General features: G+C 35.9%; 1 protein-coding gene across 8 annotated transcripts in view; it reads left to right on the top strand.

Annotated features, from left to right (window-relative positions):
- The window catches only part of LOC107748698 (plectin-like), a 102,651-nt gene that overhangs the window by 55,025 nt on the left and 22,660 nt on the right, over window positions 1–24,966 (top strand). For 5 of the 8 annotated variants that reach the window (XM_016563633.1, XM_016563631.1, XM_016563638.1 and 2 more), the window contains 15 exons: window positions 8,480–8,541; window positions 11,754–11,843; window positions 13,881–13,958; window positions 14,317–14,409; window positions 16,664–16,830; window positions 19,381–19,496; window positions 20,406–20,512; window positions 20,608–20,727; window positions 20,950–21,045; window positions 21,130–21,257; window positions 22,416–22,509; window positions 22,615–22,769; window positions 23,639–23,975; window positions 24,559–24,636; window positions 24,788–24,949. In XM_016563633.1, coding sequence (XP_016419119.1) covers window positions 8,480–8,541; window positions 11,754–11,843; window positions 13,881–13,958; window positions 14,317–14,409; window positions 16,664–16,830; window positions 19,381–19,496; window positions 20,406–20,512; window positions 20,608–20,727; window positions 20,950–21,045; window positions 21,130–21,257; window positions 22,416–22,509; window positions 22,615–22,769; window positions 23,639–23,975; window positions 24,559–24,636; window positions 24,788–24,949 — 1,883 coding nt within the window. Of the gene's footprint in view, window positions 1–2,916; window positions 3,180–5,312; window positions 5,536–8,479; window positions 8,542–11,753; window positions 11,844–13,880; window positions 13,959–14,316; window positions 14,410–16,663; window positions 16,831–19,380; window positions 19,497–20,405; window positions 20,513–20,607; window positions 20,728–20,949; window positions 21,046–21,129; window positions 21,258–22,415; window positions 22,510–22,614; window positions 22,770–23,638; window positions 23,976–24,558; window positions 24,637–24,787; window positions 24,950–24,966 lie in introns of those variants that run through there. The other 3 variants (XM_016563637.1, XM_016563635.1, XM_016563634.1) reach the window with 2 other exon arrangements.

The raw sequence follows: 24,966 nt of genomic DNA, 5'->3' as shown, positions 1-24,966 counted from the left end.
TATGCTATATAGACCTACCACATTACCCTCCACTGGGTGTAGAATGAGCAGCAATAAACTACATTTTGGCATTTTACAATACTTATGTGGATATTTTGGATGAAAGTAACTCAAAAGTAACTCAAAAGTAGTGTAATGCATTACAATTCAGAGAGAGTAATATTGTAATGTAACTAATTACTTTCAAAAGACAGTAACTAGTAATATATAATGTATTACATTTTGGTTTTAGCTCATCCGCGCATCACTATTGCACACATTTACCACAGCCACGAGTTGTGATTAAACATACCTGTCGGCGTTGAGATTAGGGGAGAGCGGGGCACAAAGTAACACTTTTTGACTTTCTCAGTTTGTGTAAATCCACATGGGGTTCAGAGTATAATTTTTTTATCCACAGTAATTTCACACTTGTCTAGCACAAATATGTCGCTTTGTTTCATGATTACAGTGTATACGTTTTTCTTTATTTACCCTCAAAAATTGGAAGTGAAATGTGACAACGCCCCGTAGGTGGAGTACATTGTAACATCTGAGGGGCACGTTGTAACATGACCATAAAACAGCTTAAAATGTTATCTGATTGCATTAAAAAAAATATACAAGACAAACTAAAATATTTTGTCTATAAAATAAAATAATTATTTATTTAAAATAAAATAATGGCGTTTTTTAAGAATTAAAAATAATCTGATTTTGGAGTTTGACAATTAACACATTGAAACCATGCTTGGGACGGCCCACATAAACGAGCCAAAATGCTTTACATGTCTTGAAATAATAATTTCTTAACATTAAACATTGACTGTCAGTCTTTATTCACCTGTTTCTCGTCGTTTATCATTAAAATGTATTAAAGTAAATAGTCTGAATTACATCGCTAATGTCATATAATAGCACGGCAGAGCACATTGTAACGCAGTGTTACAACGTGCCCCATCTGCGCAACTGGAATTTAAAACCGGTTACTGTCTTCTGATAGTTAGCGAAGCATTAAAAAATAATCTAAACTGATAAATAACAGATTGGAGATTAAAATAATAGCAGATTTGTCTCATTTTAAATTAGTAATAAAAACTGAGATGAAAAATTTACTTAAGCCAGAAATATAATTTTACTATGGTAAAATAAATGTTCAGCGATATCTTCAAAAAACGTTTGAATTTTGGTGCACTTTTTTTCTCTCTATAATGTTGATATGGTAACTAGTAAATGCTGTAAATTTGGTTATGCTAGCATGTGTGGAAATATTTAAACCACGTGTGTTACAACTAACCCCGCGTTACTTCGTGCCCCGCGCTCCCCTAAAAGTGGTGCTTTTCGTACACAGGACCACAAAAGCTCATATTTCCTGTGTTGCAGATGTAATATGGTACAGAGCGAGTGAGTCAGATTTTCTAAATGAGTCAACTGTGAAGAATTCCTTCAAATGAAGTTCTTATGTCGCATGACTCAAACATCACAATATTTACTGTCCTCTTCGTGATTCTGAGGATTTTGGTTTGAGTCAAAGTCTGTTTTGTTACCCACCCCATTTATGTGCATTCATTATATGCATGCATTACATGATTCATTCTCATTGGCTTTTAAAGTCAAGTATTTGTATGGCAGTAGTTCTTCACAATAAGTAGATTTAAAGAAAACAGTATCTCCAGTGAAGATGCCAGAGGCTGGGAAAGGAGAAATTCCCTGGTGTGAGAGTTCTTTTGTAAGCCCTTATGAAGAAAAAAAAAGCATTGTGAATGCTGTGAACTGGAAGTATAGATGGGTGAAAATCTGAATTCATCTTTCTGTGGAACATGAGGTCATCTCACAACCGAACACGTCCCACCTGTACTGACACCGCCTTTGTTTGCATACCTATTCAAATATTGAATTACCTGCACTGCAACAAAGTCTTTGAACATCAAAACACACTACTTCCCATAGCTAAAACGCATTTCGGTTTGAAAATCTACTAAACGGTAAATAGCAGCATTAGTTGAAGTTCCTCTGAATTCTGAATAGTACCCCTTTTTATTGTCTTATTTTTTTCATTACACAATGTTTCTTATATTTTATTTGCTCTTTTTGTCTCCACTCTACAGCACATTGGCTTTAAACGTGATTTATGATCAAATTAATTGACAAATTAAGATCAGATTCAACTATTTGTTTTTTGATCTCTCAACTGTCTTAAATTGCTGTACAACTGCTGCTGTAAATTTATAACGTGACACTTGTTGCCTAACAGCAATATATCACCAGTATTGGAATTTCACAATGACGTTAAGGAGGGTCTTTCCATCAGTATTTATGGGAGTTGTGAGGTTCTTTTCACGCTACCAAAATTGTTTTTAGTGCCTCTAGCCAGGGCCAGCATATGGTATGCTGGACCAGGGCCCCCTAGAATTGTCACCTATATCTACACCTATAGACCTACACCTAACTATTTAATTTTTTTTTAAACAAAACACTAGAAAGTCATGTGATTATTAATATTTAGAGTTTTTGGTTAAACGTGATAAAATTATATTTTAACTTAGTATAATTCCACGTCCTATAATTTAAACAATCTATTTTGTGATCATCTTTATAAGAATTTAGCCTTCGAACTTCTTGTGGAGGTTAAACTTCTTTAATGTGTTTCTAATTAGGTGTCTTTTTCTCCTTGAACATGGTTTAAGGATGCGTTAAGCAATATCTGAGAAAAGACGCATAAATCCTAAATGTTTTAGAATAAAAGAAGGAAAAAAACTTAGTCTTAATCAGTAACAGCGGCGAATAGCCCATATGGGAGGAATCACATTTCAACGGCAGTCCGGGAGAAGAGTTTGTCCCGCAGCTGGAGCAGCAGAGTGAGCGCAGCTTCAAATACATTGCGATGGGTTGGGCTAGTATTGAGGCAAAGCTTTCGCTGCTTTCCCAGTGAGACGCCCCTTCGTTTTTCAGTCCCAAAACAAATGAATCCAAACGTGTGAGGCTGATACAGAGATTGGGGAACTAAACTCAACCACATAGGGAGCGCAACCGTTTTTCCTCTGTGAACATCATGGCTGGCGCGGGTGACATGTCCGCGGCAGCTGCGCCGTGTCTCGCTATATTCAGCCTGGATGTGATTTACGGACGCGGGAACTACATTCACGAGATGAGCTGCGGTGAAGTCGGACCGCATTTATACAGCCGCATGTGCTGCGCAGGTAGGTGCTGGTGTACGGAGACACCGGTTTTTGCCGTGTGATTTAGGCGAATAGGAGGAGTTCGATCGAGGGGGGCGATAACTGTGTGTGTGGGCGCGGGGCGGGCACGGGTGCGCGCGAGTTATTTAGTTAAAGGGGGAGGGAGAGCGGTGTTGTGTTAGTGTTTTTTGTTTTTTTAAGTTTGACATGCTGTTATTTGATATAACATTTAAGTAATTTGCATAATACATGATTTTAAAGTTTCATTCTAACATTGCCTCCTGTAGTAATTATTTTTATAAATATTATTATTTTATCTCAGAATATGTGGAATATTACAGCGGCATCACACGAGCAGTAGTGTTGCATTGCATGTGTTCTATAATGCGTTCTATAATCACTGGACTTCAGCTCTAGTTTATTTAGTTTTTTTTCCTTCTTCTTAATTTTTCACTCTTTGCACACTAGTGAGAGAAACCCATTCGGAGCGAGACAAAACGCCTATTCTGTTTTATATTGTAAGAGTAATATACTAGGCTAGTCCAAGCTCAACCAATCAGAGGAGCAGAACTTAAAAAACATATAAATATATAAAATGATATTATATTGTATATTATGTATATATTGATACAATAAAATTAAGTTTGTGATCAAATATTCAAGTACATTACCACATTTTGATTAATTGAAAAAGTGTGCAAATTTTTCCATGTGTTAGAGTTTTATTTACTCAGAGATATTGTTAGGATAAAAATGAACGAATAGCTTAAGTAATCATCGTCCTGTCTACCCTAAGGATACTTCAGCGAAAGTCAGAGAAAGTCAAATTCCAATGTCTGCAGAATCTGGCACCATTTGTAAAACCGTCAAAATTTATAACTGCAGTACAAGATTATGAGATGCATTATTTGAATGCTTGGCCAAAGAGATGTGTCTTTAATTACATCTCGCTTGTCATTTTGTGCCACTGATAAAAAGGGTCTGTTGTTTGGGGCAAAAGACACAGATGGACTCTTTGAATCTCTGCATCATATGTTTGTATTCTTGCACGCTCGTTTCAAATGCTGCCTTTAGGAGATGCATTTACTTCAACTGCACATGCACAGGGGTTCTCTTGTGCTCAGCTGCATTTTTGTCTGTCTAGGATGACTTTGGCAGGACTTCATGAAATAGTGTCTTTGTTGTGTCTATCTACATCAATCAAAGAACAGCAGCAACTCCTGAGACTTGAGACTACAAGAGCCTTTCTGTGTGACTCCTGAGATTAGTCACATTTTCCCTCATGAGTGGGATTTCCCGGTTGGTGGAACACCAAACCCCTCCTCCCACCCCAAACCCAGATGGAAACAGACCCTCGTTTTGATTCTTTCCCTGGTGCTTTAGATAGTGACTCATTTCCGTTGCATGCTACCAAATTAGCTTGTACAGAAAAACAGCTTGCTCATTCCATGTAAAGTTTTTGTCCTAACCAGCCACAACCATGACCAAGTCAAAAAGTTGGTAGGGTTCTATTCCTGATCTGTCACTTGGAGTATCGCCGCCCATAATGCAATGTGATTGGTCCAAAATTCTGTATATTTAACCTCAAATATCTTCTGATTGGCTGCAGTTTTGTCACTTTGTGGTGACATTTTGCTTTCAGTGTGGACAGACGAATTACTTACGACACGTGTCGGTGGTTTGTGCCGTGTTCAGACTTATTTTCGATGGTTTCATTCCTAGGGCAGCTGCTTCCCTTGTTATAGGGTATTTGCAGATGTGAGTTGCAGAAACCGTTGACCGTTTTCAAAGTATGCAAGAAATGTGTGGCTTTTGTGCTTCTGAGCAGAAGTAATACTAATATTTTAAAAAGAACAATAAATTATGAGATTTTCATTTTGTGCTGACTTTCTCATTGTTCACGTATGCCGTCAACGTGGTCTGCCACATTTTTTTTGTGCGTTTTCACACTTTTTCGACCACAAAATTAGAGACCCACCCCTCTAAAATGAGAGCTTCCTTCGAATTTATAGCCTAAAGACAGGTATTTAGCAAGAAGTGTGAAAAAAGAAGTAGAGAGGGGAACAGAACTGGAGGGGAAGAAAAGTGAGAAAAGGGAGGGCGAACAGAGCTGGCTTGGAACACACCCACTCGCATGCATGGATCTTCTCTTTTGCTTTCTGAAACACCAGACGGGTGAAAAGAAACAGTTCAGGTGGTTTAAACAGATCGGTGGAAAGTGTACAACTGTGGTTTTGCAGCAAGAACAGAAGTTCAGGAATGGCTGTATATAAAGGTTATAAAACATACTCCACCGACAGTGTCGGCAGTGACGTGGTCTTCACAGATGAAAGTCATCATTACCAGGGGATGCTGAGGGCCATGGATGAAAGAAAAGGTACAGCGGAAATTCTCAGTTTGAATACTTAAAACTAGCTATTAAACACTGAATTTATTTTTGATATCCTGTTTTATCTTCGTACAATATTTGCTTGATAAGTTTGTCAGTATGATTAAATTTGTTTAATTTGCATTCTTATTTTGTCATTTTTGGCTAGATTATTATATTTATTGATGCTGCTTTCTTTTGACACATATTTAAGGCTTCTTTTGTTATGCAGTCAGGTTATCATCCTGCATCATAATTGGTCCTCTCTGGCCAGGTGAAATGTACTTGGAAAATCTTTCCAACCAATAATAAAAAGTATAAGCTGTCAAAATGAAGTTTTTGGGCTCCAAAGGGAGGGGCCATTGCAAAGGCGGATCCCAAATCTGGGTTGTGGTCCTGCTTGCACATGCATGGCATGTTGGAAAATAGTCATAAAAGTCATAGTTTGAGTACAGCACAGCTCAAACATTGTAAATGTTCTAGATTTATTTTTAACTATAATTTACACTGACATATTACTCCATACACTAAAACTCCATTCCCTCAAGCTACGCGTTCAGTTTTACGAGTGTCAAAGCTGCCGTGCAGAGGAATGCATCTTCTCTCGGATCTAGTGTTTCTCATTGTCAGACCTTGAAAACCTTTGGTTCTGTGGCATGGAACATTAACTAAGCTTTTACGGTGGCCTAAGATATACTGATAGGCGTTACCTTTTCATTACGAGGCTCTGTTGATGTTTTGCTTGGAATTTTAAGTGCCCCTTTTATCCAGCCTTTGACCTGTTCAACTGTTCAGGTGGTCACACTTGTCTTAGAGCTGTTCTGAGATCAGCTTACTGATGGAAATCAGTACTTAGACTTTAGGAGACCAACAGATTCTCAGTAAAATGCAGCATCTTTGTCCTGTCGTTTCATGTCTCCACATGCATCTTCATTTTTTTGTGTTATCAAAATGATAACAAGTGTGTTTTATGCAGTTTACGATGTAAGATTACTTATATAAGATTACTCCGTTTGATGGAAATCAGTACTTAGACTTTAGGAGACCAACAGATTCTCAGTAAAATGCAGCATCTTTGTCCTGTCGTTTCATGTCTCCACATGCATCTTCATTTTTTTGTGTTATCAAAATGATAACAAGTGTGTTTTATGCAGTTTACGATGTAAAACTGCATTATAAGATTACTCCGTTTTTAGCTGACTAGATAAATGTTCATTGTTTCATAAAGGACTTCATACAATGAGCCACAGGAATTGGTTTTCGTGACAGCAAAAGGTTTTAGAAACAGGAAGTGATGTGGTGATGCCAATTGACGTGGCTGCCATGGCAACCGAATGACAGAACAACAACATGCATCCAGTTCCCTGCAGTTGTTTTGTTACAGATGGTTGTCCTGCATGATCTTATCTCAATGTTTTGATGAAATGGTGATGATAAACAGAACTTTGGAGTCCTTATCACAAGTTTGAGTTTTTTTAAAATTTTTATTTAAGTCATGCTTGCTGGTCATCAGAAATATCATCAGCCTTAGTGGTTCATCTTATGATTGGGAGCTGATGTGCTTCTTCTCCAAGTGTCCTTTAACTACAGCTCCACTTGAGTTTTCTTGTATTCTCTTTCATGCTAGCTCAAGTGTGCCATTATCATAAAGTCAAAAATGGACCTGAAAGAGGAATTTGTACTGAATTTTTTGAATCACTCTCTTATATTAGTCATGAAGCGTTTTACAAGATCATTGTGAAACCCACTAAATTCAGGTGGTGGTACTTCTGGAACATTTCATTCCTTTAGCACGCCTTTAAGCAAGTTTCCACAATAAATGTTTGATGACATTGATGATGGTAATTCGAGATGAAGGTAAATGTGGAACATTTGAAGGCTTCTAAACAAATTGAGGAGTAAATGCAGCAGTAAAACAGTGCCAGTAAAAGAGTTGGTGTTTTTTAGAAGCATCTTGATTCAAGATCATCTTTCTTTTTTTGTCAGTAGGGAATCTCTGGTTTAGTCACTAAGACCTGCAAATATCTGAACTCAAGTAAAGAAAATAGATGCACAAACTAAGAACTGAAAAACTTTCAAATTAAGTCAGTTCTAAAGAGCCAAAATCAACCAGTCAGTTGACTTTCACCAGTGGAATGTTTTCTGAGTGCTCAGATGAGCAGATATAGACCGCTAATTTACACTGTGGTGTCTGTAAGATATGCACAGCATGTTCATAACATGGGCCCACCCAATCACTGTGTACAATTGTGGGTCATAAATACCATTGAGAAAAATAACTTTTAAAATTTTTAAATTTTAAATGTCTTTATTATTTAAAGATTGGGGTTGGTAAGTTTTTTTTATTGCTTTTGAAAGTCTCATACTCATCAAGGCTGCAATTAAATGTAAAATATTATTGGAATTTAAAAGAACTGCTTTTTATATTAATATATTTTAAAATGTAATTAATTCCTGTGATGCAAAGCTGAATTTTCAGCATCATTACTTCAGTCTTCAGTGTCACATGATCCTTTCAGAAATCATTCCAATATGCTGATTTCCTGCTCAATAAACATTTCTTATTATTATCAATGTTGAAAGCAGTTGAAAATGTCATATTTTTATTCAAACCATGATTAAAAAAAAAAATTTTTTTTAACAATGTAAAAGTCTATTTAAAGCATCATTGTTGAATAAAAGTATTTCTTTAATGAAATCACATGCAAATATGATGATCACAAAGAAATATGATGCAAAACCTATGCTAATTCCTGTAAGCTTTTGCTTCTCTAAAATCATCACTATGTGGAACCACATAAAGTGCACTATAAAAACCACACAGAGCACTATTATCTAAGAAGATAACTATACTTCAGTTTAGAAGTTTCCATTAGAATGTTGTATAATGTTAACTGGTTTCTAATGTGTCTCTCAGATTTAACTAAAAATTTTGTCTTTTTGTGTTTTACAGATGAACGGGATCGAGTACAGAAAAAGACCTTCACAAAATGGGTGAACAAGCATCTGATAAAGGTATTACCATCCATGCAGAAATTGCAGTCAATTCAAAGTATACACCAATACACGTGCAGTTGTTCTAGGTGCTTGTAACCACACGGTCACAGAGAGTCAAGTCTCTCAGTTCTGCCCTTCACCAATGGCCACTTTGTCAACCCATTATCTCAAGGACTTGTTTTGAAGATGACTGGTGCAGTAACTACAAATGACTGTGGTGACAGCTGCTTGATTGGAAACTCTTAGCACTTACTAAAACTGCACAGAGAACATAGTTGTTTGTCTTACATGGAAAATAACAGTGTATGATGCTTGAAGTGCATGAGTGAAAATGATGTACAGTACAGTGTTTGCTTGTCTAACCCGTATGTGAAAACAGATGGCGAGTGTGTGTAACTGCTACTGCTGTGGAGATCATGATAGCTGAATAATCGTCCTGTACACACCCAGCACACTGCTCTGCTGAATGGTGCTGTTTATTTATGTATGAGTATGTGAAGATGAGTCATCAACAGCTGGTCTCACTTTATATCCCCAAAGAAACGGATTGTTTTCTTGGTGCTGCTTGGATTCCATCCAGCAGTCTGGCCCACAGGCGGCCCCTTTCACGAACAGGGTTTCAAAATGTGTTCCAAAATTCCACCCCAAAATCTACAATATAAAGATGCAAAAGAATCTGAAAATGAAAAAAAAACAAAACTGCTAGAACAAAGCGAACAAGCAACAAAAGTGATGCAGCAGTTTACTCTACTGTGTAAACTGGGTATTTCACATGAAAGATATTTGGAAAATACTGAGATGTGATTTGCTGAACTCCATCTAAAACAATTTCAAACAGTATTTTATTTATTATTGTAAATAATTGTATAAATATTATAAATAATTATTATATATTCATATTTATGACCTCATATTCATGTAAAGACTATGGAATATTTGTATTTTAAATTGTTAATTACTTTTGTTCACACTGCACAAACATTTATATATAAACTATATATAAAATAAATGTGTTTTTATCTTATCGAACTGAAAGCAAAATTAAAAGAAAAAAATATATAAAAATGAATTTCCAGTTTAACTAACTAGTATCTAGAGGATCTTTAAAATTACGCTTCTTACCTTTTTAGGCTGTTTAAAAAATTTTAAATAATAATTATTAAATTAAATTGAGAATAATTTAATTCTTTCATTAAATTAAACTAATTATTAAATAATTTTTGTAATGAGTTTAAGCACTAAATTTGTGTTAGTTTTTGGATTGTGTTAGATGTTAGACTGATTTTCCTTCCTCCATGGAGGCATAGGGTTTATTCAGTGGTCTGCAGTTCAGATCCAGTGACTCAGAGTTGCCAAAATGATGGTTTCAGCAGATGCGTTAGTGATGTTTCATGGCTATTTTAGACTTAATAATAGCTTTGAATTAAATACAAAAGACAATTTAATAATGATGTTATGCCACATATGGGCTGTGCTCTTTCAAATATAATTTGCTGCTTCATGTTTGAATATTAAAACTAAACAAATATATTTCTGACAGGTTGTCATCAGCAGACTTGTTTGTACATGTAAAGGTCTATTCAGAGATTTGATGCAATGAATGAAATATGTAAATTATATATATATCACGCCATCATGCAAACACTGTATGTGTCATCTGTGTTCATTTCACTGTTATATCTGGCTGTGTGTCTCTCGCTGTCTTTCTGTCTTACAGTTCTCATTGTATTTCCCATCTGTTCCAACCTTTCTCTTTTTTATCTCTCCATGTTCCATCCTTTCCTCCATCTTTCTCTGTCAGCACTGGAAGGCAGAGGTAGGTGGTGTCTGTGATCACACCTTTGCAGAGTGACTTCTGTTATTACCTGCATGGGTTTCACATGCACCGTAGCTTCCTGCACTAGAGCTAACATACAAGCTCTCCTGCCTTCCTTGCATGAAATGCAGTTTTTTTTAACACTGGAGATGTTAACACTTGTGTTTTCGGTCTCCTTTAGTACTTTCTGTGCTTACTGCTTCAGCCTCCAGATAATTTCCTTTATCAACAGTAAATATAGTATCATACAGTGGCCCACAAATCAGTGTATGGTTTTTATTGCATAGAACCAACTAACTTCACTTTCGTGAGACATTTTTGTAATTATTATTAAAATCCCAAGGTGATATATGATGTTAGTTCCCGCATTGTAAACTGAGCCGGATATGGAAAGCTCTCAGTGTAAACAGTTTTTTTGTGAGAAAAGTCACTTCAAATGACATTTACCCGTATTTTCCACAGCATCATAATATTTGTGGTTTGTGTCTTCTGTTTGTAGTTTTAATGCTTACAAAACATATTTTTAGGGTTTCAGAACCCTTCTTTTTTGTCAGTAGGGAATCTGTGGTTTAGTCACTAAAACCTGTAAATATCTGAAAATAGATGTACAACAAACTAAGAACTGAAAAAGTCAGATGGACATTTTCCACACAAAAAAAAAAGTCTTTACTTAGGTAAATTAAATGTGGACATAAGATTATTTTAAATACACTACCATTCAAAAGTGTAATGTTTTTAAAACAATTTTGCAATTAAAGGCTGCATTTAATTGATCAAAGATACAGTAAAAAAAAAAAAACAGTAATATTGTGAAATATTATTACAATGAAAAATAACTGTTTTCTATTTTCATATATTTTAAAATGTGATTTATTCCTGTGATGGCAAATCTGATTTGGCAGCCATTACTCCAGTCTTCAGTGAAACATTTCTTATCATTATTAATGTTAAAAACAGTTGTGCTGCTTAATGTTTTCATGGAAACCGTGATGGATTTTTTCAGGATTTTTGGATGATTATAAAGTTTAAAAGAACAGCTTTTATTTGAAATGGAAATACTTTGTAGTACCATTATAAATGTCTTTACTGTCATTTATGATCAGTTTAATTGCTGAATAAAATAATTTCTTTTTCAAACCCCAAACTTATGAATAATAGTGTATTATTTATTCACCTTAATGTATAGTAAAATTAATTCAAATTGTGTCATGTATTGCAAAAGACATAAAACTAGTGGTACACTTTTGCGATCATTATGTCAAAATATTTGCCCGCTTGATGTCACAATCAACCCATTATAATCAATTCATGTGGAGAACTGTAGTATTAAATAGCATAATATTGTCTTGAACATGTAGTCTTCCACTTTCCACAGTTTTCATAATTTGTAATGATGATTTCCTGTTTTATTCAGGCCCAGCGACACATCACAGACCTGTATGAGGATCTCAGAGATGGACACAACCTCATCTCGCTGCTGGAGGTGCTGTCTGGAGAGACACTGGTAAGTTCATGCTAATATGGGATCCGATTTTCCACCCACAACCCTATTCTAAACCTACTTCCAAACATCAATAAGAAATTCTGCTTTTGCAAGGCTAAGTCTCACTACCTGGATCTGCTCCCTTAACATAAGCCCCTCCTCTTCCTGTGTCCTCTTTTGCTTTATAGACCTTGTAGTTTACGTTTGAGTAAAGTTCCCCTTGCAATCTGCATTTGATTGGATAGTTCTACAGTTTAACACCCTCAAAGTCGTGTCCCTCAGATTTGTTTTGCATGCGTCAGTGGTTGACATGTGGCATTCAGATCTGTATGAGCAGTGGACGTAACCACACATACAGAAATGTGTCGGTAGGAACGAATGTCACATCTCACATCTCCCCGTCCTTATGAGCACTTCTACTGTGACTGTCTCTTTTGCATTGCGTCTCACTCCTTTAACACATTAACAATCTGACATTTTCTGCCTCAGTTTCAACTCTGCACCGGTTTGACCCCCCTTGACCATTCCTTTTTCAACTTCCTGTTTGCTCACCTCTGCCCTGACCTTGAAACCTTTGCCTTTGCCTCTTCTCTTGCGATGCTCTTGCTGTGGTAGCCGAGGGAGCGAGACGTTGTCAGGAATTCGCGGTTGGTGAGTTGGGTCTGAAAATTTCCGGCTCGCCTCACCGGAAATGGGTGTGGCATGTGTCACTGCCAGGGGAAATGTGTTGTGCATGATGTCACTTCCTTTGTCATGTCGCTTGTACACGGTGCCGTCCTCCCCCCATGTTCACGAAAATATTCGCTTAAAAATTGAAATAGATTATGCTGATATTTGTATAAAAAATCAGGGTGGTTATTTAAATGTTTGCGTTTTTATTTATTTTTTTTGTGATGGAATGTTCTGGAATGCACTGCATTCACTGTCAGGGAACCATTAACTACAGGCTTTCAGGAATTTGGCGTAATGTATGTTAGTTTAGAATTAAACATTTGGTTTAGTTTTGCATTGATTCATGTCTTCTCATGTTTGCAGACATGGGATCCATTGAGAACCTAAGTGACATCATGCACTGCAAGCCAATAAGCCTGGCTCATGGGACAGCTTAGCTTTTGATTGGCTATTTATTGTGATGACTGATTGACAATGTCATTGCATGTTCTTCTTATTGTATGCTGGTGCATTTTGTCCACATCTTGGCATAGTGGTGTATGTTCAGGTAATAGATTATAGCTAATGAAGCTGGAAGATCTCTGGTCCTTGGGTTTCAAATTAATAAGGTTATAATATTTAAGGTATAGTTTCTGCATTTTTTAAATATAATGCATTGTTTCTTCCATGAAATGTGGAAACTATTACAAAGAAAAAGTGAATTTGCTTAGTTAAGGTTTACTTTAGGTACTTTTTTTGTAGGATGATATTGGTAATATTGGTTTTTTCCCGAATTGAAATAGTATTTTTTTTACATTTCAAAAACACTAAAGTGTTTTCCAATTTTACTGTACAGTAAAATGTTTGGATGTTCGGTTTCACCTTTTAGTCTCATTTAATATGTTTTTTTTTTTTTTTTAAACGGACAAGACATAATATTTCTGCATTGTGACATTCCTACTTTAGTCGTTGTTTTGTATGTTTAGTCAATGCAGTTTTTATCATTCAGTACATCTATAACCGTATTTAAAGGGGTCCTATTATGCTCTTTTACAAAGTCTTGATTTTGTTTTGGGGGTGTACTAGAACAGGCTCTCATACTAGGTTGTTTGAAAAACACCAAATTTTTCACATATTTTACATTATTACATCTGTATTTGTGATATCACAAATCCCGGAAAATGTGCGTTGTAGTCCAAACGAGTCGTTCGTTGTAGTTTTTGAAAAATTATTTCTGTTAAATAAAATATCTCCTTTTGAAGTGTACTTTGCAGATCTTTTTTTATGCTCAAACAGCAACATTACAGACTAACTAAATTTGAAAAAGTGAAAAAGCATAATAGGACCCCTTAAATTTTTTGAGATCTTTCTCTTTGTTAATCTCTCTTTTTATTTTTATTTTTCCAGCCCAGAGAGAAGGGTCGCATGCGCTTTCACAAACTGCAGAATGTACAGATCGCACTGGACTTCCTCAAACATAGACAGGTACAGTGAACCGAACACCTCGGCTTTAAGCCGGTTATTTTTCTTTTTTTCATTAATTTCTTTTTACCCTTGGTTTTGCTATTCATAATCAGGGATATAATACAAAACAAATATAAATATATAAAAGAAAAGAAAATTTAATAAAATATAAAAAGCTACTTTTTCTTGGTCATAAGTTATGATAACATTTCATCAAAAATATTAGCAAGCACTATTGTGTTACTGATCATTAGAATTGTAATTTTTAGTTTGTTTTATATGTCTTCCTGCAGTACCTTTACCGAGTCTATAGACTCATGGATGAAAACCCTGGTCTTATAAGATTTCACTGGTTAACACAGATCTCATTGTTTGACAGGTGAAACTGGTGAACATCAGAAATGATGACATTGCGGATGGAAATCCAAAACTGACCCTTGGGCTAATATGGACCATCATCCTTCACTTCCAGGTCTGGTGTAGCACTAGTTGTGCTCTACTTGCTCAGAGCAGACACATTCTAATTAGTTCTTTATATGCTCTTTGGTTTTGCTTCACAGATTTTCGTTTCCCTTTTCACTGTTTCTACATGTTTTAGTCTCTTAACTTGCTGTTACTATTGCTGTAACAACACAGACGTCTGTGCAGACTTGTGACAAGGTTTAATGTATCATCTGGCAACAGTGATATAGATATCGCTTTTCATAATTGTGCCAAATATAAATCTCAGCCCACCCACAAAACACAACAGAACAAGTATTTGTTATACTTTCACGCATGGCCTCATGTTAATTTGTGCATGAACTAAAATGTCAGACAAAACAACTGTTTTGTACCTGTTAGAGACGGGTGGTTTTCTATGCCAATGCACTCTATTGTCTTTGGATTGCTACACAATGTTTTGTCTCGTTATGAGGAGACTGGAGTGCATTTGTGTACTTTTTTCTGGGAAATAAAAACCGAAGCGTGCGTCTTTGATGTCACAGTAGGCCTGTGGGGGATTATGGGTTGGGACGGTGTCCATTTCGGTTGGTGACTCACATCTTCCCTAAAGGAAGTGGAAGCAGGCACACTGGCATGGTGGTTTGGTGACTCATGAGACCAATCATGCTGTTTTTGGTTGTGGGAATGCATCTTAATTGTTTTCTTTTCCTGCTATTTAAAAGAATAGATTTCCTGCTTATCTTGGCACAAAAGGTTTTGAATTAGTTATTTTACATAAACATGCTGTACAGAACATTATGGCAAATTGAAAAGGTCACATTTTTTATATTTTCAACAAAGTATAGTTATTTTTCTGGTTAGGCATATTAAATAAACTTGTAATCAAACAAAGAGTTATGAATTCCTGTAGAGTAAAGATTATAATACAATAAAAATTAGCAGAATTAGCTTAAATTATGCACTCTGCTGAAGCTGTTGAGTTTGGCACCAGATGTCATTTTGCCAAATTTGTATTTCCTATTAAATAATTAAAAAAAAATCTTTATTCTTACAATAACTTTAAGAAGTTTGAAGTGTTGGGCTTATAGTCACCACTAAAAATATTTAAAATGAGAGGCATTGAAAGGAATTCTGCGTTGAAAAGGTCCTTAAATGCCCCTCTTGGCTCTTGTAAAGCTATGCTGCGAGGGTGGAGGATGTGTTTCCATGTCTGAGTCACTGTGTACATCCTTAATGTAAGGATTCAGAGGTTTAGACCGACCAGACTTCCCTACAAAACTCTTATAATAGGAGGAAACTTGATTTGAGCCTTTAAGCGGTTATTACCCAAAGGGGAATCCTGACAATGAGTCACCAGAGGAACAAACGCATGCAAAATCACAGACTGAAATTTGAACAAGCCTTTTATTATAAACGAATCTTATGATCACTGCTAACCACAATGTTTGTCCGTAGTATCTTGGCAACAGTGAGGGTATTTTAGGCATACTGTTTTTTAATCAAATTCAAATTGTGAAATGCTATATCATTTTCCCTGAGCCTCATAGTGTATAGTGTTTCATTATTGGAAAAGTTCACATTTTAAACTATTAAACAGAAATTTAGCGAAAGGAGTGCAAACTTCATACTCTTTGCCTTTGTGTATATGTTTGTAAAAGAACGATTCAAAGCATTTTGCACTACTAATATCATAATACTAATATTTCCATTGTTTTAATACAGGAACAACTGCAGTAACTGTGGTATTTGTGTATAATACATCATTTGTATTACTGAAGCACTTGATTTTATCACACTGTACATTTTTTATTGTGCTATGAAAGTTGTTTTTATAGTTTCTGTATATGTTTAGAATTTTTTCAAATACATAATTTTATTAAAACCACATTCTCATTGATTTTACTTTTCTTTCTTTTTTACATATTTTACTTTAGTTTACGATTAGATAATATTTAGTTTCTTAATATATTTCAGCTATTGTTTTTTATAATACATGATTTGTTTTATTGAAACCATATTTACATTGATTCTACTTCATTTTTTGTTTTACTATGACAGTTGAAATGATCATTTCTAAATATGTTTAGTCTATAATTTCTTTATAAAATAATACAGAATTTGTATTCTTGTCTTCTTGGTACCTTGTCATTTTTATATAGTCTATCTATTGTTTTACTGCAGTCACCATGGTTAAACTGTGGTTACTATTCAATAACTAGGATCAATTTTAATAAATGCTAGCTCAGACTCTGATTCTACTTTTCTGACCTTGGCTCCATCAGATCTCCGATATCCAGGTGAACGGTCAGTCAGATGATATGACCGCCAAGGAGAAGCTGCTCTTGTGGTCTCAACGGATGGTGGAGGGCTACCATGGCCTGCGCTGTGATAACTTCACCACCAGCTGGAGAGATGGCAAGCTCTTCAATGCCATCATCCATAAACACAGGTAAAAACTTTTAAAAAAGGGAAACTGTGACTTAGCTGTTAGGACACATTCTCTAAACCCATTGATCAATGGTGCACATGTAAAAGAGTCAGATTCTTGAGGAGACATTTTTCAAAAAATAGTTTATTAAGTAATCTTGGCACCTGAGAAGTGAGAAATAGCTGACATTCCCTAATATCTCCAGGCTGTTTATGAAGTTCATCTCCAGACTTGCTGGCTGTATTTGGCATGTCAATCACATACCCCTTCTGCCCCTTGTCGGGTCTATAATTTATGTACTAAATCCTGGCTTTTACCAAGTGATGTTTGACAGGAAACAAGATCTGTCATGCCATACTTAAAGGTAGGCTGAGCTGTTTGAACCTTCAAGAGCACAATTTGCTCTCACACATGGGACTCAAGAAACTGTCATGCAACAACCTTAGAACCACTGACCCATTATAGACTTCATACAAATACCTCTCAACCACAACAAATTCATTTTGGTTTACGTCAAATTTTGCAGGATTAAGTTCAAGTATGCTCGAATTGGCACTTATGAAAAAAGTTTGAAACCAGAATCCAGTAATGAGGGCGTGTTGAATCTGAAAGGATGCCCAGAGGGTGTGTTTTTATCATTCAGCGTGTAGCTGCATAGCTCAGGTTCACCCTACGCTATCAGACGCAGATGACTTGAGATTTGAGCAAATAAGAAGCTGTTCTTCTTCCCTCTCGCTTGCCACTCGATGAACAGATTAGTATATGAACTCCATTGCGACAGCAGCAGTAAAGGTATCTCCAGGCTGTTTATGAAGTTCATCTCCAGACTTGCTGGCTGTATTTGGCATGTCAATCACATACCCCTTCTGCCCCTTGTCGGGTCTATAATTTATGTACTAAATCCTGGCTTTTACCAAGTGATGTTTGACAGGAAACAAGATCTGTCATGCCATACTTAAAGGTAGGCTGAGCTGTTTGAACCTTCAAGAGCACAATTTGCTCTCACACATGGGACTCAAGAAACTGTCATGCAACAACCTTAGAACCACTGACCCATTATAGACTTCATACAAATACCTCTCAACCACAACAAATTCATTTTGGTTTACGTCAAATTTTGCAGGATTAAGTTCAAGTATGCTCGAATTGGCACTTATGAAAAAAGTTTGAAACCAGAATCCAGTAATGAGGGCGTGTTGAATCTGAAAGGATGCCCAGAGGGTGTGTTTTTATCATTCAGCGTGTAGCTGCATAGCTCAGGTTCACCCTACGCTATCAGACGCAGATGACTCTTGAGATTTGAGCAAATAAGAAGCTGTTCGTCTTCCCTCTCGCTTGCCACTCGATGAACAGATTAGTATATGAACTCCATTGCGACAGCAGCAGTAAAGGTGAAGCTCTCAAAGCTTGATGCGTGATATAAGATGGAGTGTGGTTTCTTTGAGGACTGAGACTGCTAACCGTCGGCTGGAACTTGCTTCTCATTGGACGAGAATACCCATCTGCTATCATCCGATTCATTCAATCCAACAAAATGTTTGGTCTCAAGAGGAAGTTACGCTCCAGAAAGAGTCGCAGCACCTCGTCCAGCCACGGATCCGTCAGTGACCTGGAGGACCGGGTGGTCATGCTGTGTGAAGATGTACCATCAGAGGCTTCATTCGATTCGGGTCAGGGGTCCATCAGCCCTGGTGCCTGCTCTAGTGGTGGATCCCAGAGCGGAGATCTTGAACATGGCATGGTGCAAAGGCTCTCCACCCTAAGTAGAGATGGGTTTTCTTACAGAAAGGTGTTCGTCTCAGATGCCGAGCTTCCCTGGGGCCAGCCGTGCTACCTGCTCACACAGACAGTCAATGAGTCGTATGAATGCTTCGTTTTTTCATTAAAAATATTTTGGAGAAAAACTAAGCTAAGCAGTGCTGCCTTTGTCATTGTAGCTTTTGGAATTTCACTGACAATTTAGTCAACTGATTTCGTCATTTGGGGTTGTTATTTGCTATAAAATGTAGTTTTGCTGAACTTGCTCAGGTTTCCATGTAGTTAAAAGGCTGCTTGTGTGTGCACGTAGTATTTTACTGTAATTGTTTTTTGGCGCCTTGCAGTGATTGCTGTTGAGTGAGTACTTAGTCACATAAGACAGGCTTTTTTCAAATCCTGTGAAGAGCTATCAATCTTGCCTTCACCTGCCCAGATACTGGCACAGATGTTTACATAGCCTGCAGATTTGGCCAAGCAGTGTGCAGTTAAATATAAGATCTGCAGGTATGCGTTCAAATGAGATCTTAGGGAAATTTCACATACCTATGGAATTTTTGTTTGCTAACAAAAAAATTATTCTTTAAACATAGCAGACGATAAAATACAAAATAATTAACCAAATGAGCAGCCTCTGTGTTAAAATTAAGTTAATAAACAGGCAGTTTCTGATTTGGTGCATGATGTATTATGTAATCAATGCACTGAAATAAAGTGTGTGCAATCTTTATATTTTCTTTTGTTTCCCTTCTGGGGTTATATTTCTGTCAGTGTCCACCTCTAACTGCGTTCTGTGTCTCCTGTCTTTTGTTGTAGACCAAATTTGATTGACATGAATAAGGTGTACAGACAGACCAACCTGGAGAATCTGGAGCAGGCCTTCAGCGTAGCAGAAAGAGACTTGGGCGTCACACGCCTGCTGGATCCTGAAGGTATAAACATCCCTCTGGATTCTCCTCTAAGGAATTTTTTTTCATTCTTGACTTTCGTTGATCCTAGAGGATTTAATGGATTTGTAAAGTATTTTTTTATGCCTCTGTAAGAGTAGCTTCTAATAATTATCTAATAGTGATTTTACTTTTTTGATGTTGAGTAATGTACACTACTGTTTAAAATGGAGGGTTTAATAAAATTTTTACTTAAAGGTTTTTGTAAATACTTTTATTTAGTAAGGATGCATTAAACTGATGAATTGTAACAGTTTATACATTTATATACAAAATATTTCTATTTCAAATAAATGCTGTTCTTATGAACTTTTTATTCATTAAGGGTTGTATGGGTAATTCTTTTTTTAATTTTTTTATTCATTAACTAATTGTATGGGTCAAAATGATTGATTTTTCTTTTATGCCAAAAAACAGGATATTAAGTAAAGATCATGTTCCATGAAGATATTTTGTAAATTTCCTACTGTAAAAATATTATAACTTAATTTTTATTTAGTAATATGCATTGCTAAGAACTTCATTTGGTCAACTTTAAAGGCGATTTTCTCAATATTTTAATTTTTTTGCACCCTCAGATTCCAGATTTTCAATTCCAGTTGTATCTCGGCCAAATATAGTCCTATCCTAACAAACCATACATCAATGGAAAGCTTATTTATTCAGCTTTCAGATGATGTATAAATCTCAATTTCGAAAAAAATTGACTCTTATGACTGGTTTTGTGGTCCAGGGTCACATATTAAATTAGAAAACAGTTATTCTAAGTTGTAATGATATTTCAAAATAGTATTGCTTAAAACTGTATTTTTAATCAAATAATTGCAGCCATGGTAAGCAAACCTTTGTACGATAGTGTACACACTGATAATAGTTTGTTTTCCCTTTCTGCAGATGTGGACGTGCCACACCCAGACGAGAAGTCTATCATCACATATGTGTCCTCTTTGTATGATGTCATGCCAAGAGTTCCTGACGTTCGGGATGGAGTCAAGGCCAATGTGAGTGTTTTGAAAGTATAAGAAGTTATACAGGTATCATAAGCCATTGAGATGGTTTGTATTCAGTGAAATACATTTTTTATCGACGTGCACAGGAATTGGAGTTGCGCTGGCAGGAATATTACGAGCTGGTGACCATGTTACTCCAGTGGATCAGACATCACATTATCGTGTTTGAGGAACGCAAGTTCCCCTCCAGCTATGAGGAAATTGAGGTTAGTCTCATGATCCATGGGTTTAATGATATGATTTGGTACAGTAATTTACTTTTATTATTTACCAGCTAGAATGTTATGAAATTTACAAAATAGCTTTGTCATTATTTTGAGTCCACAAATACATATGTTTGAAGTACTATAGAAAAACATTCAAAACAATTTTTTTTAAAAAGAAAAAAGATTGTGATATGACCATTTCTCTTTCTTATTTTGTTGTAGGTTCTCTGGCGTCAGTTTTTGAAGTTCAAGGAGACTGAACTACCAGCCAAGGAGACTGACAAAAATCGCTCCAAGCTCATTTACAAGTCTTTGGAGGTAAATTAAATAGCCTTTTAAACAAGCATGTAGTACAGTTTTTACTAAGATTTGACTTTATGTTTGGGGTTTGTTTGTCACCAGGGTGCTGTGCAGGCGGGTCAGATCAAGGTTTCCCCCAGCTACCACCCCATCGATGTGGAGAAGGAGTGGGGACGCCTGCATGTGGCCATTCTGGAACGAGAGAAACTGTTGCGCTTAGAGTTTGAAAGGTGAGAAATCTGTGGATTAATATGGACTAATATGGTACATTTCTTACACATTCTTTCTTTGTTTGTATCATGACTCATTTGAATAATCTGAACTATTTACAGGGGCATTTGGCAATAATAATGATAATACCATGGGTCAAAAAGTATTGAACTAAAGAAGTCAAATGTATGATGCTGTAGCCTAGTGCTCAGATCTGACCAATGTTTTGAACAAAATCTAAACAAACTGATTGTTTAGACCTCATTTAAGTTACGTTTCAAGAAAAATAAAGATCTGCAGAGTGAAGTGACTTGCCCTAAAAAGAAACTTCAACCATACTAATTGATAATTATCAGATCTTGAACATTAATACAATTTTACTGAATTAACAAATGTGAAATTTGACTTATATGTAAATATATAACTTAACCTATATAAATATATATATATTTTTCATTTGACTTACTTTCCCCTTCAGTTTTCGGTTCCAAATGCCTTACTTTAAAGATTCAAATTGTTAAAATGGCTTTTCATATTGTTATTAAATAGCATTTTTCACAAGCAAACAGGGCGTCGCTTTCAAAAAGATTTGTCACAAGACAGACTCTCTGCTGCTCTGCAGAATGTTTATGAGTCTGATAAGTTACAGAAGCACTTCTTAACATCAATAGCTGATTCTGTGCGCCTCCGCTCTGGGAAAACTGTCTCTGTACTGGGATTCAGCATTATTAGGATTATTAGTCATGGCTTTTGTGAATGACAGCCATGGACTGGAACACCTGCTCCGTGAGAGGCGGGTGTGAGTGATTCGACTGACTTTTTTCTAATGTATTAAATGTTGAAGTTACAGAAGCACTTCTTAACATCAATAGCTGATTCTGTGCGCCTCCGCTCTGGGAAAACTGTCTCTGTACTGGGATTCAGCATTACTAGGATTATTAGTCATGGCTTTTGTGAATGACAGCCATGGACTGGAATACCTGCTCCGTGAGAGGAGGGTGTGAGTGATTCGACTGACTTTTTTCTAATGTATTAAATGTTGAATGCCTGTAAAATCTGAATATTGTCTAGTTTAGTTTAGCCTATGTCCAGCCATTACATTCTTACTATTTCATGGCTGTTTTGCTTGTAGTGAATTATGCACAGTGTGTAAGAGTATTTGCATGTTATATGTACAGGCTGGAGCGTCTGCAGCGAGTAGTCAGTAAGGTGCAAATGGAGTCAGGTTTATGCGAGGAACAGCTCAACCAGGTGGAAACACTGTTACAAACGGTGAGATATAAACCCATTTTATTCCTTTGTTTAAAATCCCAGTAGCTTTCAAGAAGAAAAACCTGTAGCAAATAGCACTATAATAATATTTTGCTGTTATTGTAGGACATACGTCTGCTGAGTGCGGGAAAGCCTATCCAGCATGCGTCTGAGATAGAAGCAGATCTGAACAAGGCTGAAAACATGATCCGATACCTTTTCAATGATGTGCAATTACTTAAAGATGGGCGCCATCTACAGGCAGAACAGATGTACAGGCGGTCAGTATAATATTTTACTTCATATCGTTAAGAAATGCAGTGAGAACTAGAACTAAACTGTAATATGAATGCTTTACTATTTATTCATTTATTTAATCATTCATTTGCAACTTTTTAAAAATATGAAAACTTTAATTGTTCCTGTCACCTGAAAATGTTTACATTAAAAAAAAAAAAAAAAGTTAAACTATTCCAATTTTATTATTATTTTTTGCCTTTATTTGTATGGCACTATTTTCTGTAAAGCTGCTTCATAATAATATCTAAGCAAGCTGCTTTGCAGAAAACTTATTAAATAGCAATTAAAAGGCTTAAATAGCAATAATAGTATCTTTATATCTAATAATATCTAAAATAAATATTATCATCAATATCTAAGACAGCTGCTTTGAAGAAAGTATGTATTAAATGGCAATTAAAACTGCATGAACAACAATTAATAATAATTAGTGCTGTCAAACGATTAATCGCATCCAAAATAAAAGTTTTTATTTACATAATATATGTGTACTGTGTATATTTATTATGTATATATAAATATACACATATACAATATATATTTTGAAAATATTTACATGTATATACATTTATATTCTTATATTTTATATTATATATAAATATATATAATATGTAAACATAGCATATTTTTCTTAAATATATACATGCATGTGTTTGTATTTATATGTACATAATAAATATATACAGTATACCCACATATATTATGTAAACAAAAACCTTTATTTTGGATGCGATTAATCGCGATTAATCGTTTGACAGCACTAATAATATCTATAATAATATCTATAATAAATGATCTCTCACAGAATCTTCATAACAGCATCAGTAATTGCTCCTCTTGGTTCTCTCAGGGTATACCGTCTCCACGAGCGTCTGGTTAACCTGCGCAGTGAGTTTAATCTGCGTCTGAAGTCAGGTGTGACGGTGTCGCAGGTGCCCATGACCCAGATCTCCCACATGCAAACATTACAGCAGTCTCCCCAGCGCGTAAGACCTGAGCTTGATGAAGTCACTCTCAAGTACATTCATGACCTCCTGTCTTGGGTGGAGGAGAACCAGAGACGCATTGATGGGGCAAAGTGGGGCGAAGATCTGCCCTCTGTGGAGTCTCATCTCGGTAGCCATCGTGGCCTTCATCAGTCCATCGAGGAATTCAAATACAAGATTGATCGTGCGCGGGCTGATGAGGTAATTTAATGCATTGTTTTAATTAGGGCTGCACAATTAATCGAATTTCTAATCGCTATTACAATTACGGATGTAAATTGTGATAATCGTAATTAATAATCGCAATTACAATTTCAAGGGAATAATCGAAAATAATTTTTGTCATAATCGTGCAGCCCTAGTTTTAATACATATTTCTGTATCCAGTTAGTCTTCAAATTAGACATTTTACACTTAGTAGATATTGTGTTCCCTAAACTTTGTACAAGTTTTTGTTACTGTATCTTTAAGATTTGCATAAATCACCTCTCTTCTGATTGGGTAACTTAATTGCATGTGAACTGAGTAATGGTAGCATTGAGTGATGATATTTATATATTTAAAATATATTATATATTGCATATTATATGTTTTATACTGTGTACTTTAAATAAAGCAACATGGATACTCAAGTACAAACAATACTGTTCTCAATAAACCATGCATGCTTTTTAAACAGTATTAATAATTCAAATAGTATCTTACACTCCATATATAAGTTAAGAATGTCTAAGACCGTACTGACTTTCATCTAAAAAAACAACATCATTTTCTCTCTTCTCAGAATCAGTTGTCTCAAGTCAGTAAGGGAGCCTATCGAGAATACTTGGGCAAACTGGACCTTCAGTATGCTAAACTGCTGGTACGCTCTTAAATTTAGAGCTTACACTTTTGTTGAATTTTAATTTTGGATCTTAAAATATCTTCATAGCAAACTCATAACAAACAAAGCCTTTTGAAATAGAATTAGCCAATTTGTTTGTTGGTTAAGTTTTGTTGATTTTCCACCTCAGAATGTTTCCAAGTCACGGCTGCGGAGTTTGGATCAGCTGCATGCTTTTGTTGTGGCCGCCACAAAAGAGCTGATGTGGCTGAACGAGAAAGAAGAGGAGGAAGTGAACTACGACTGGAGCGACCGAAACTCCAACATGACTGCCAAGAAAGATAACTATTCTGTAAGACCACCAGCACA

Source organism: Sinocyclocheilus rhinocerous, unplaced genomic scaffold, assembly GCF_001515625.1.
Source record: "Sinocyclocheilus rhinocerous isolate Xijiao unplaced genomic scaffold, SAMN03320098_v1.1 scaffold499, whole genome shotgun sequence".
Lineage (NCBI taxonomy): Eukaryota > Metazoa > Chordata > Actinopteri > Cypriniformes > Cyprinidae > Sinocyclocheilus > Sinocyclocheilus rhinocerous.
This window is presented reverse-complemented; position numbering and strand designations above follow the sequence as displayed.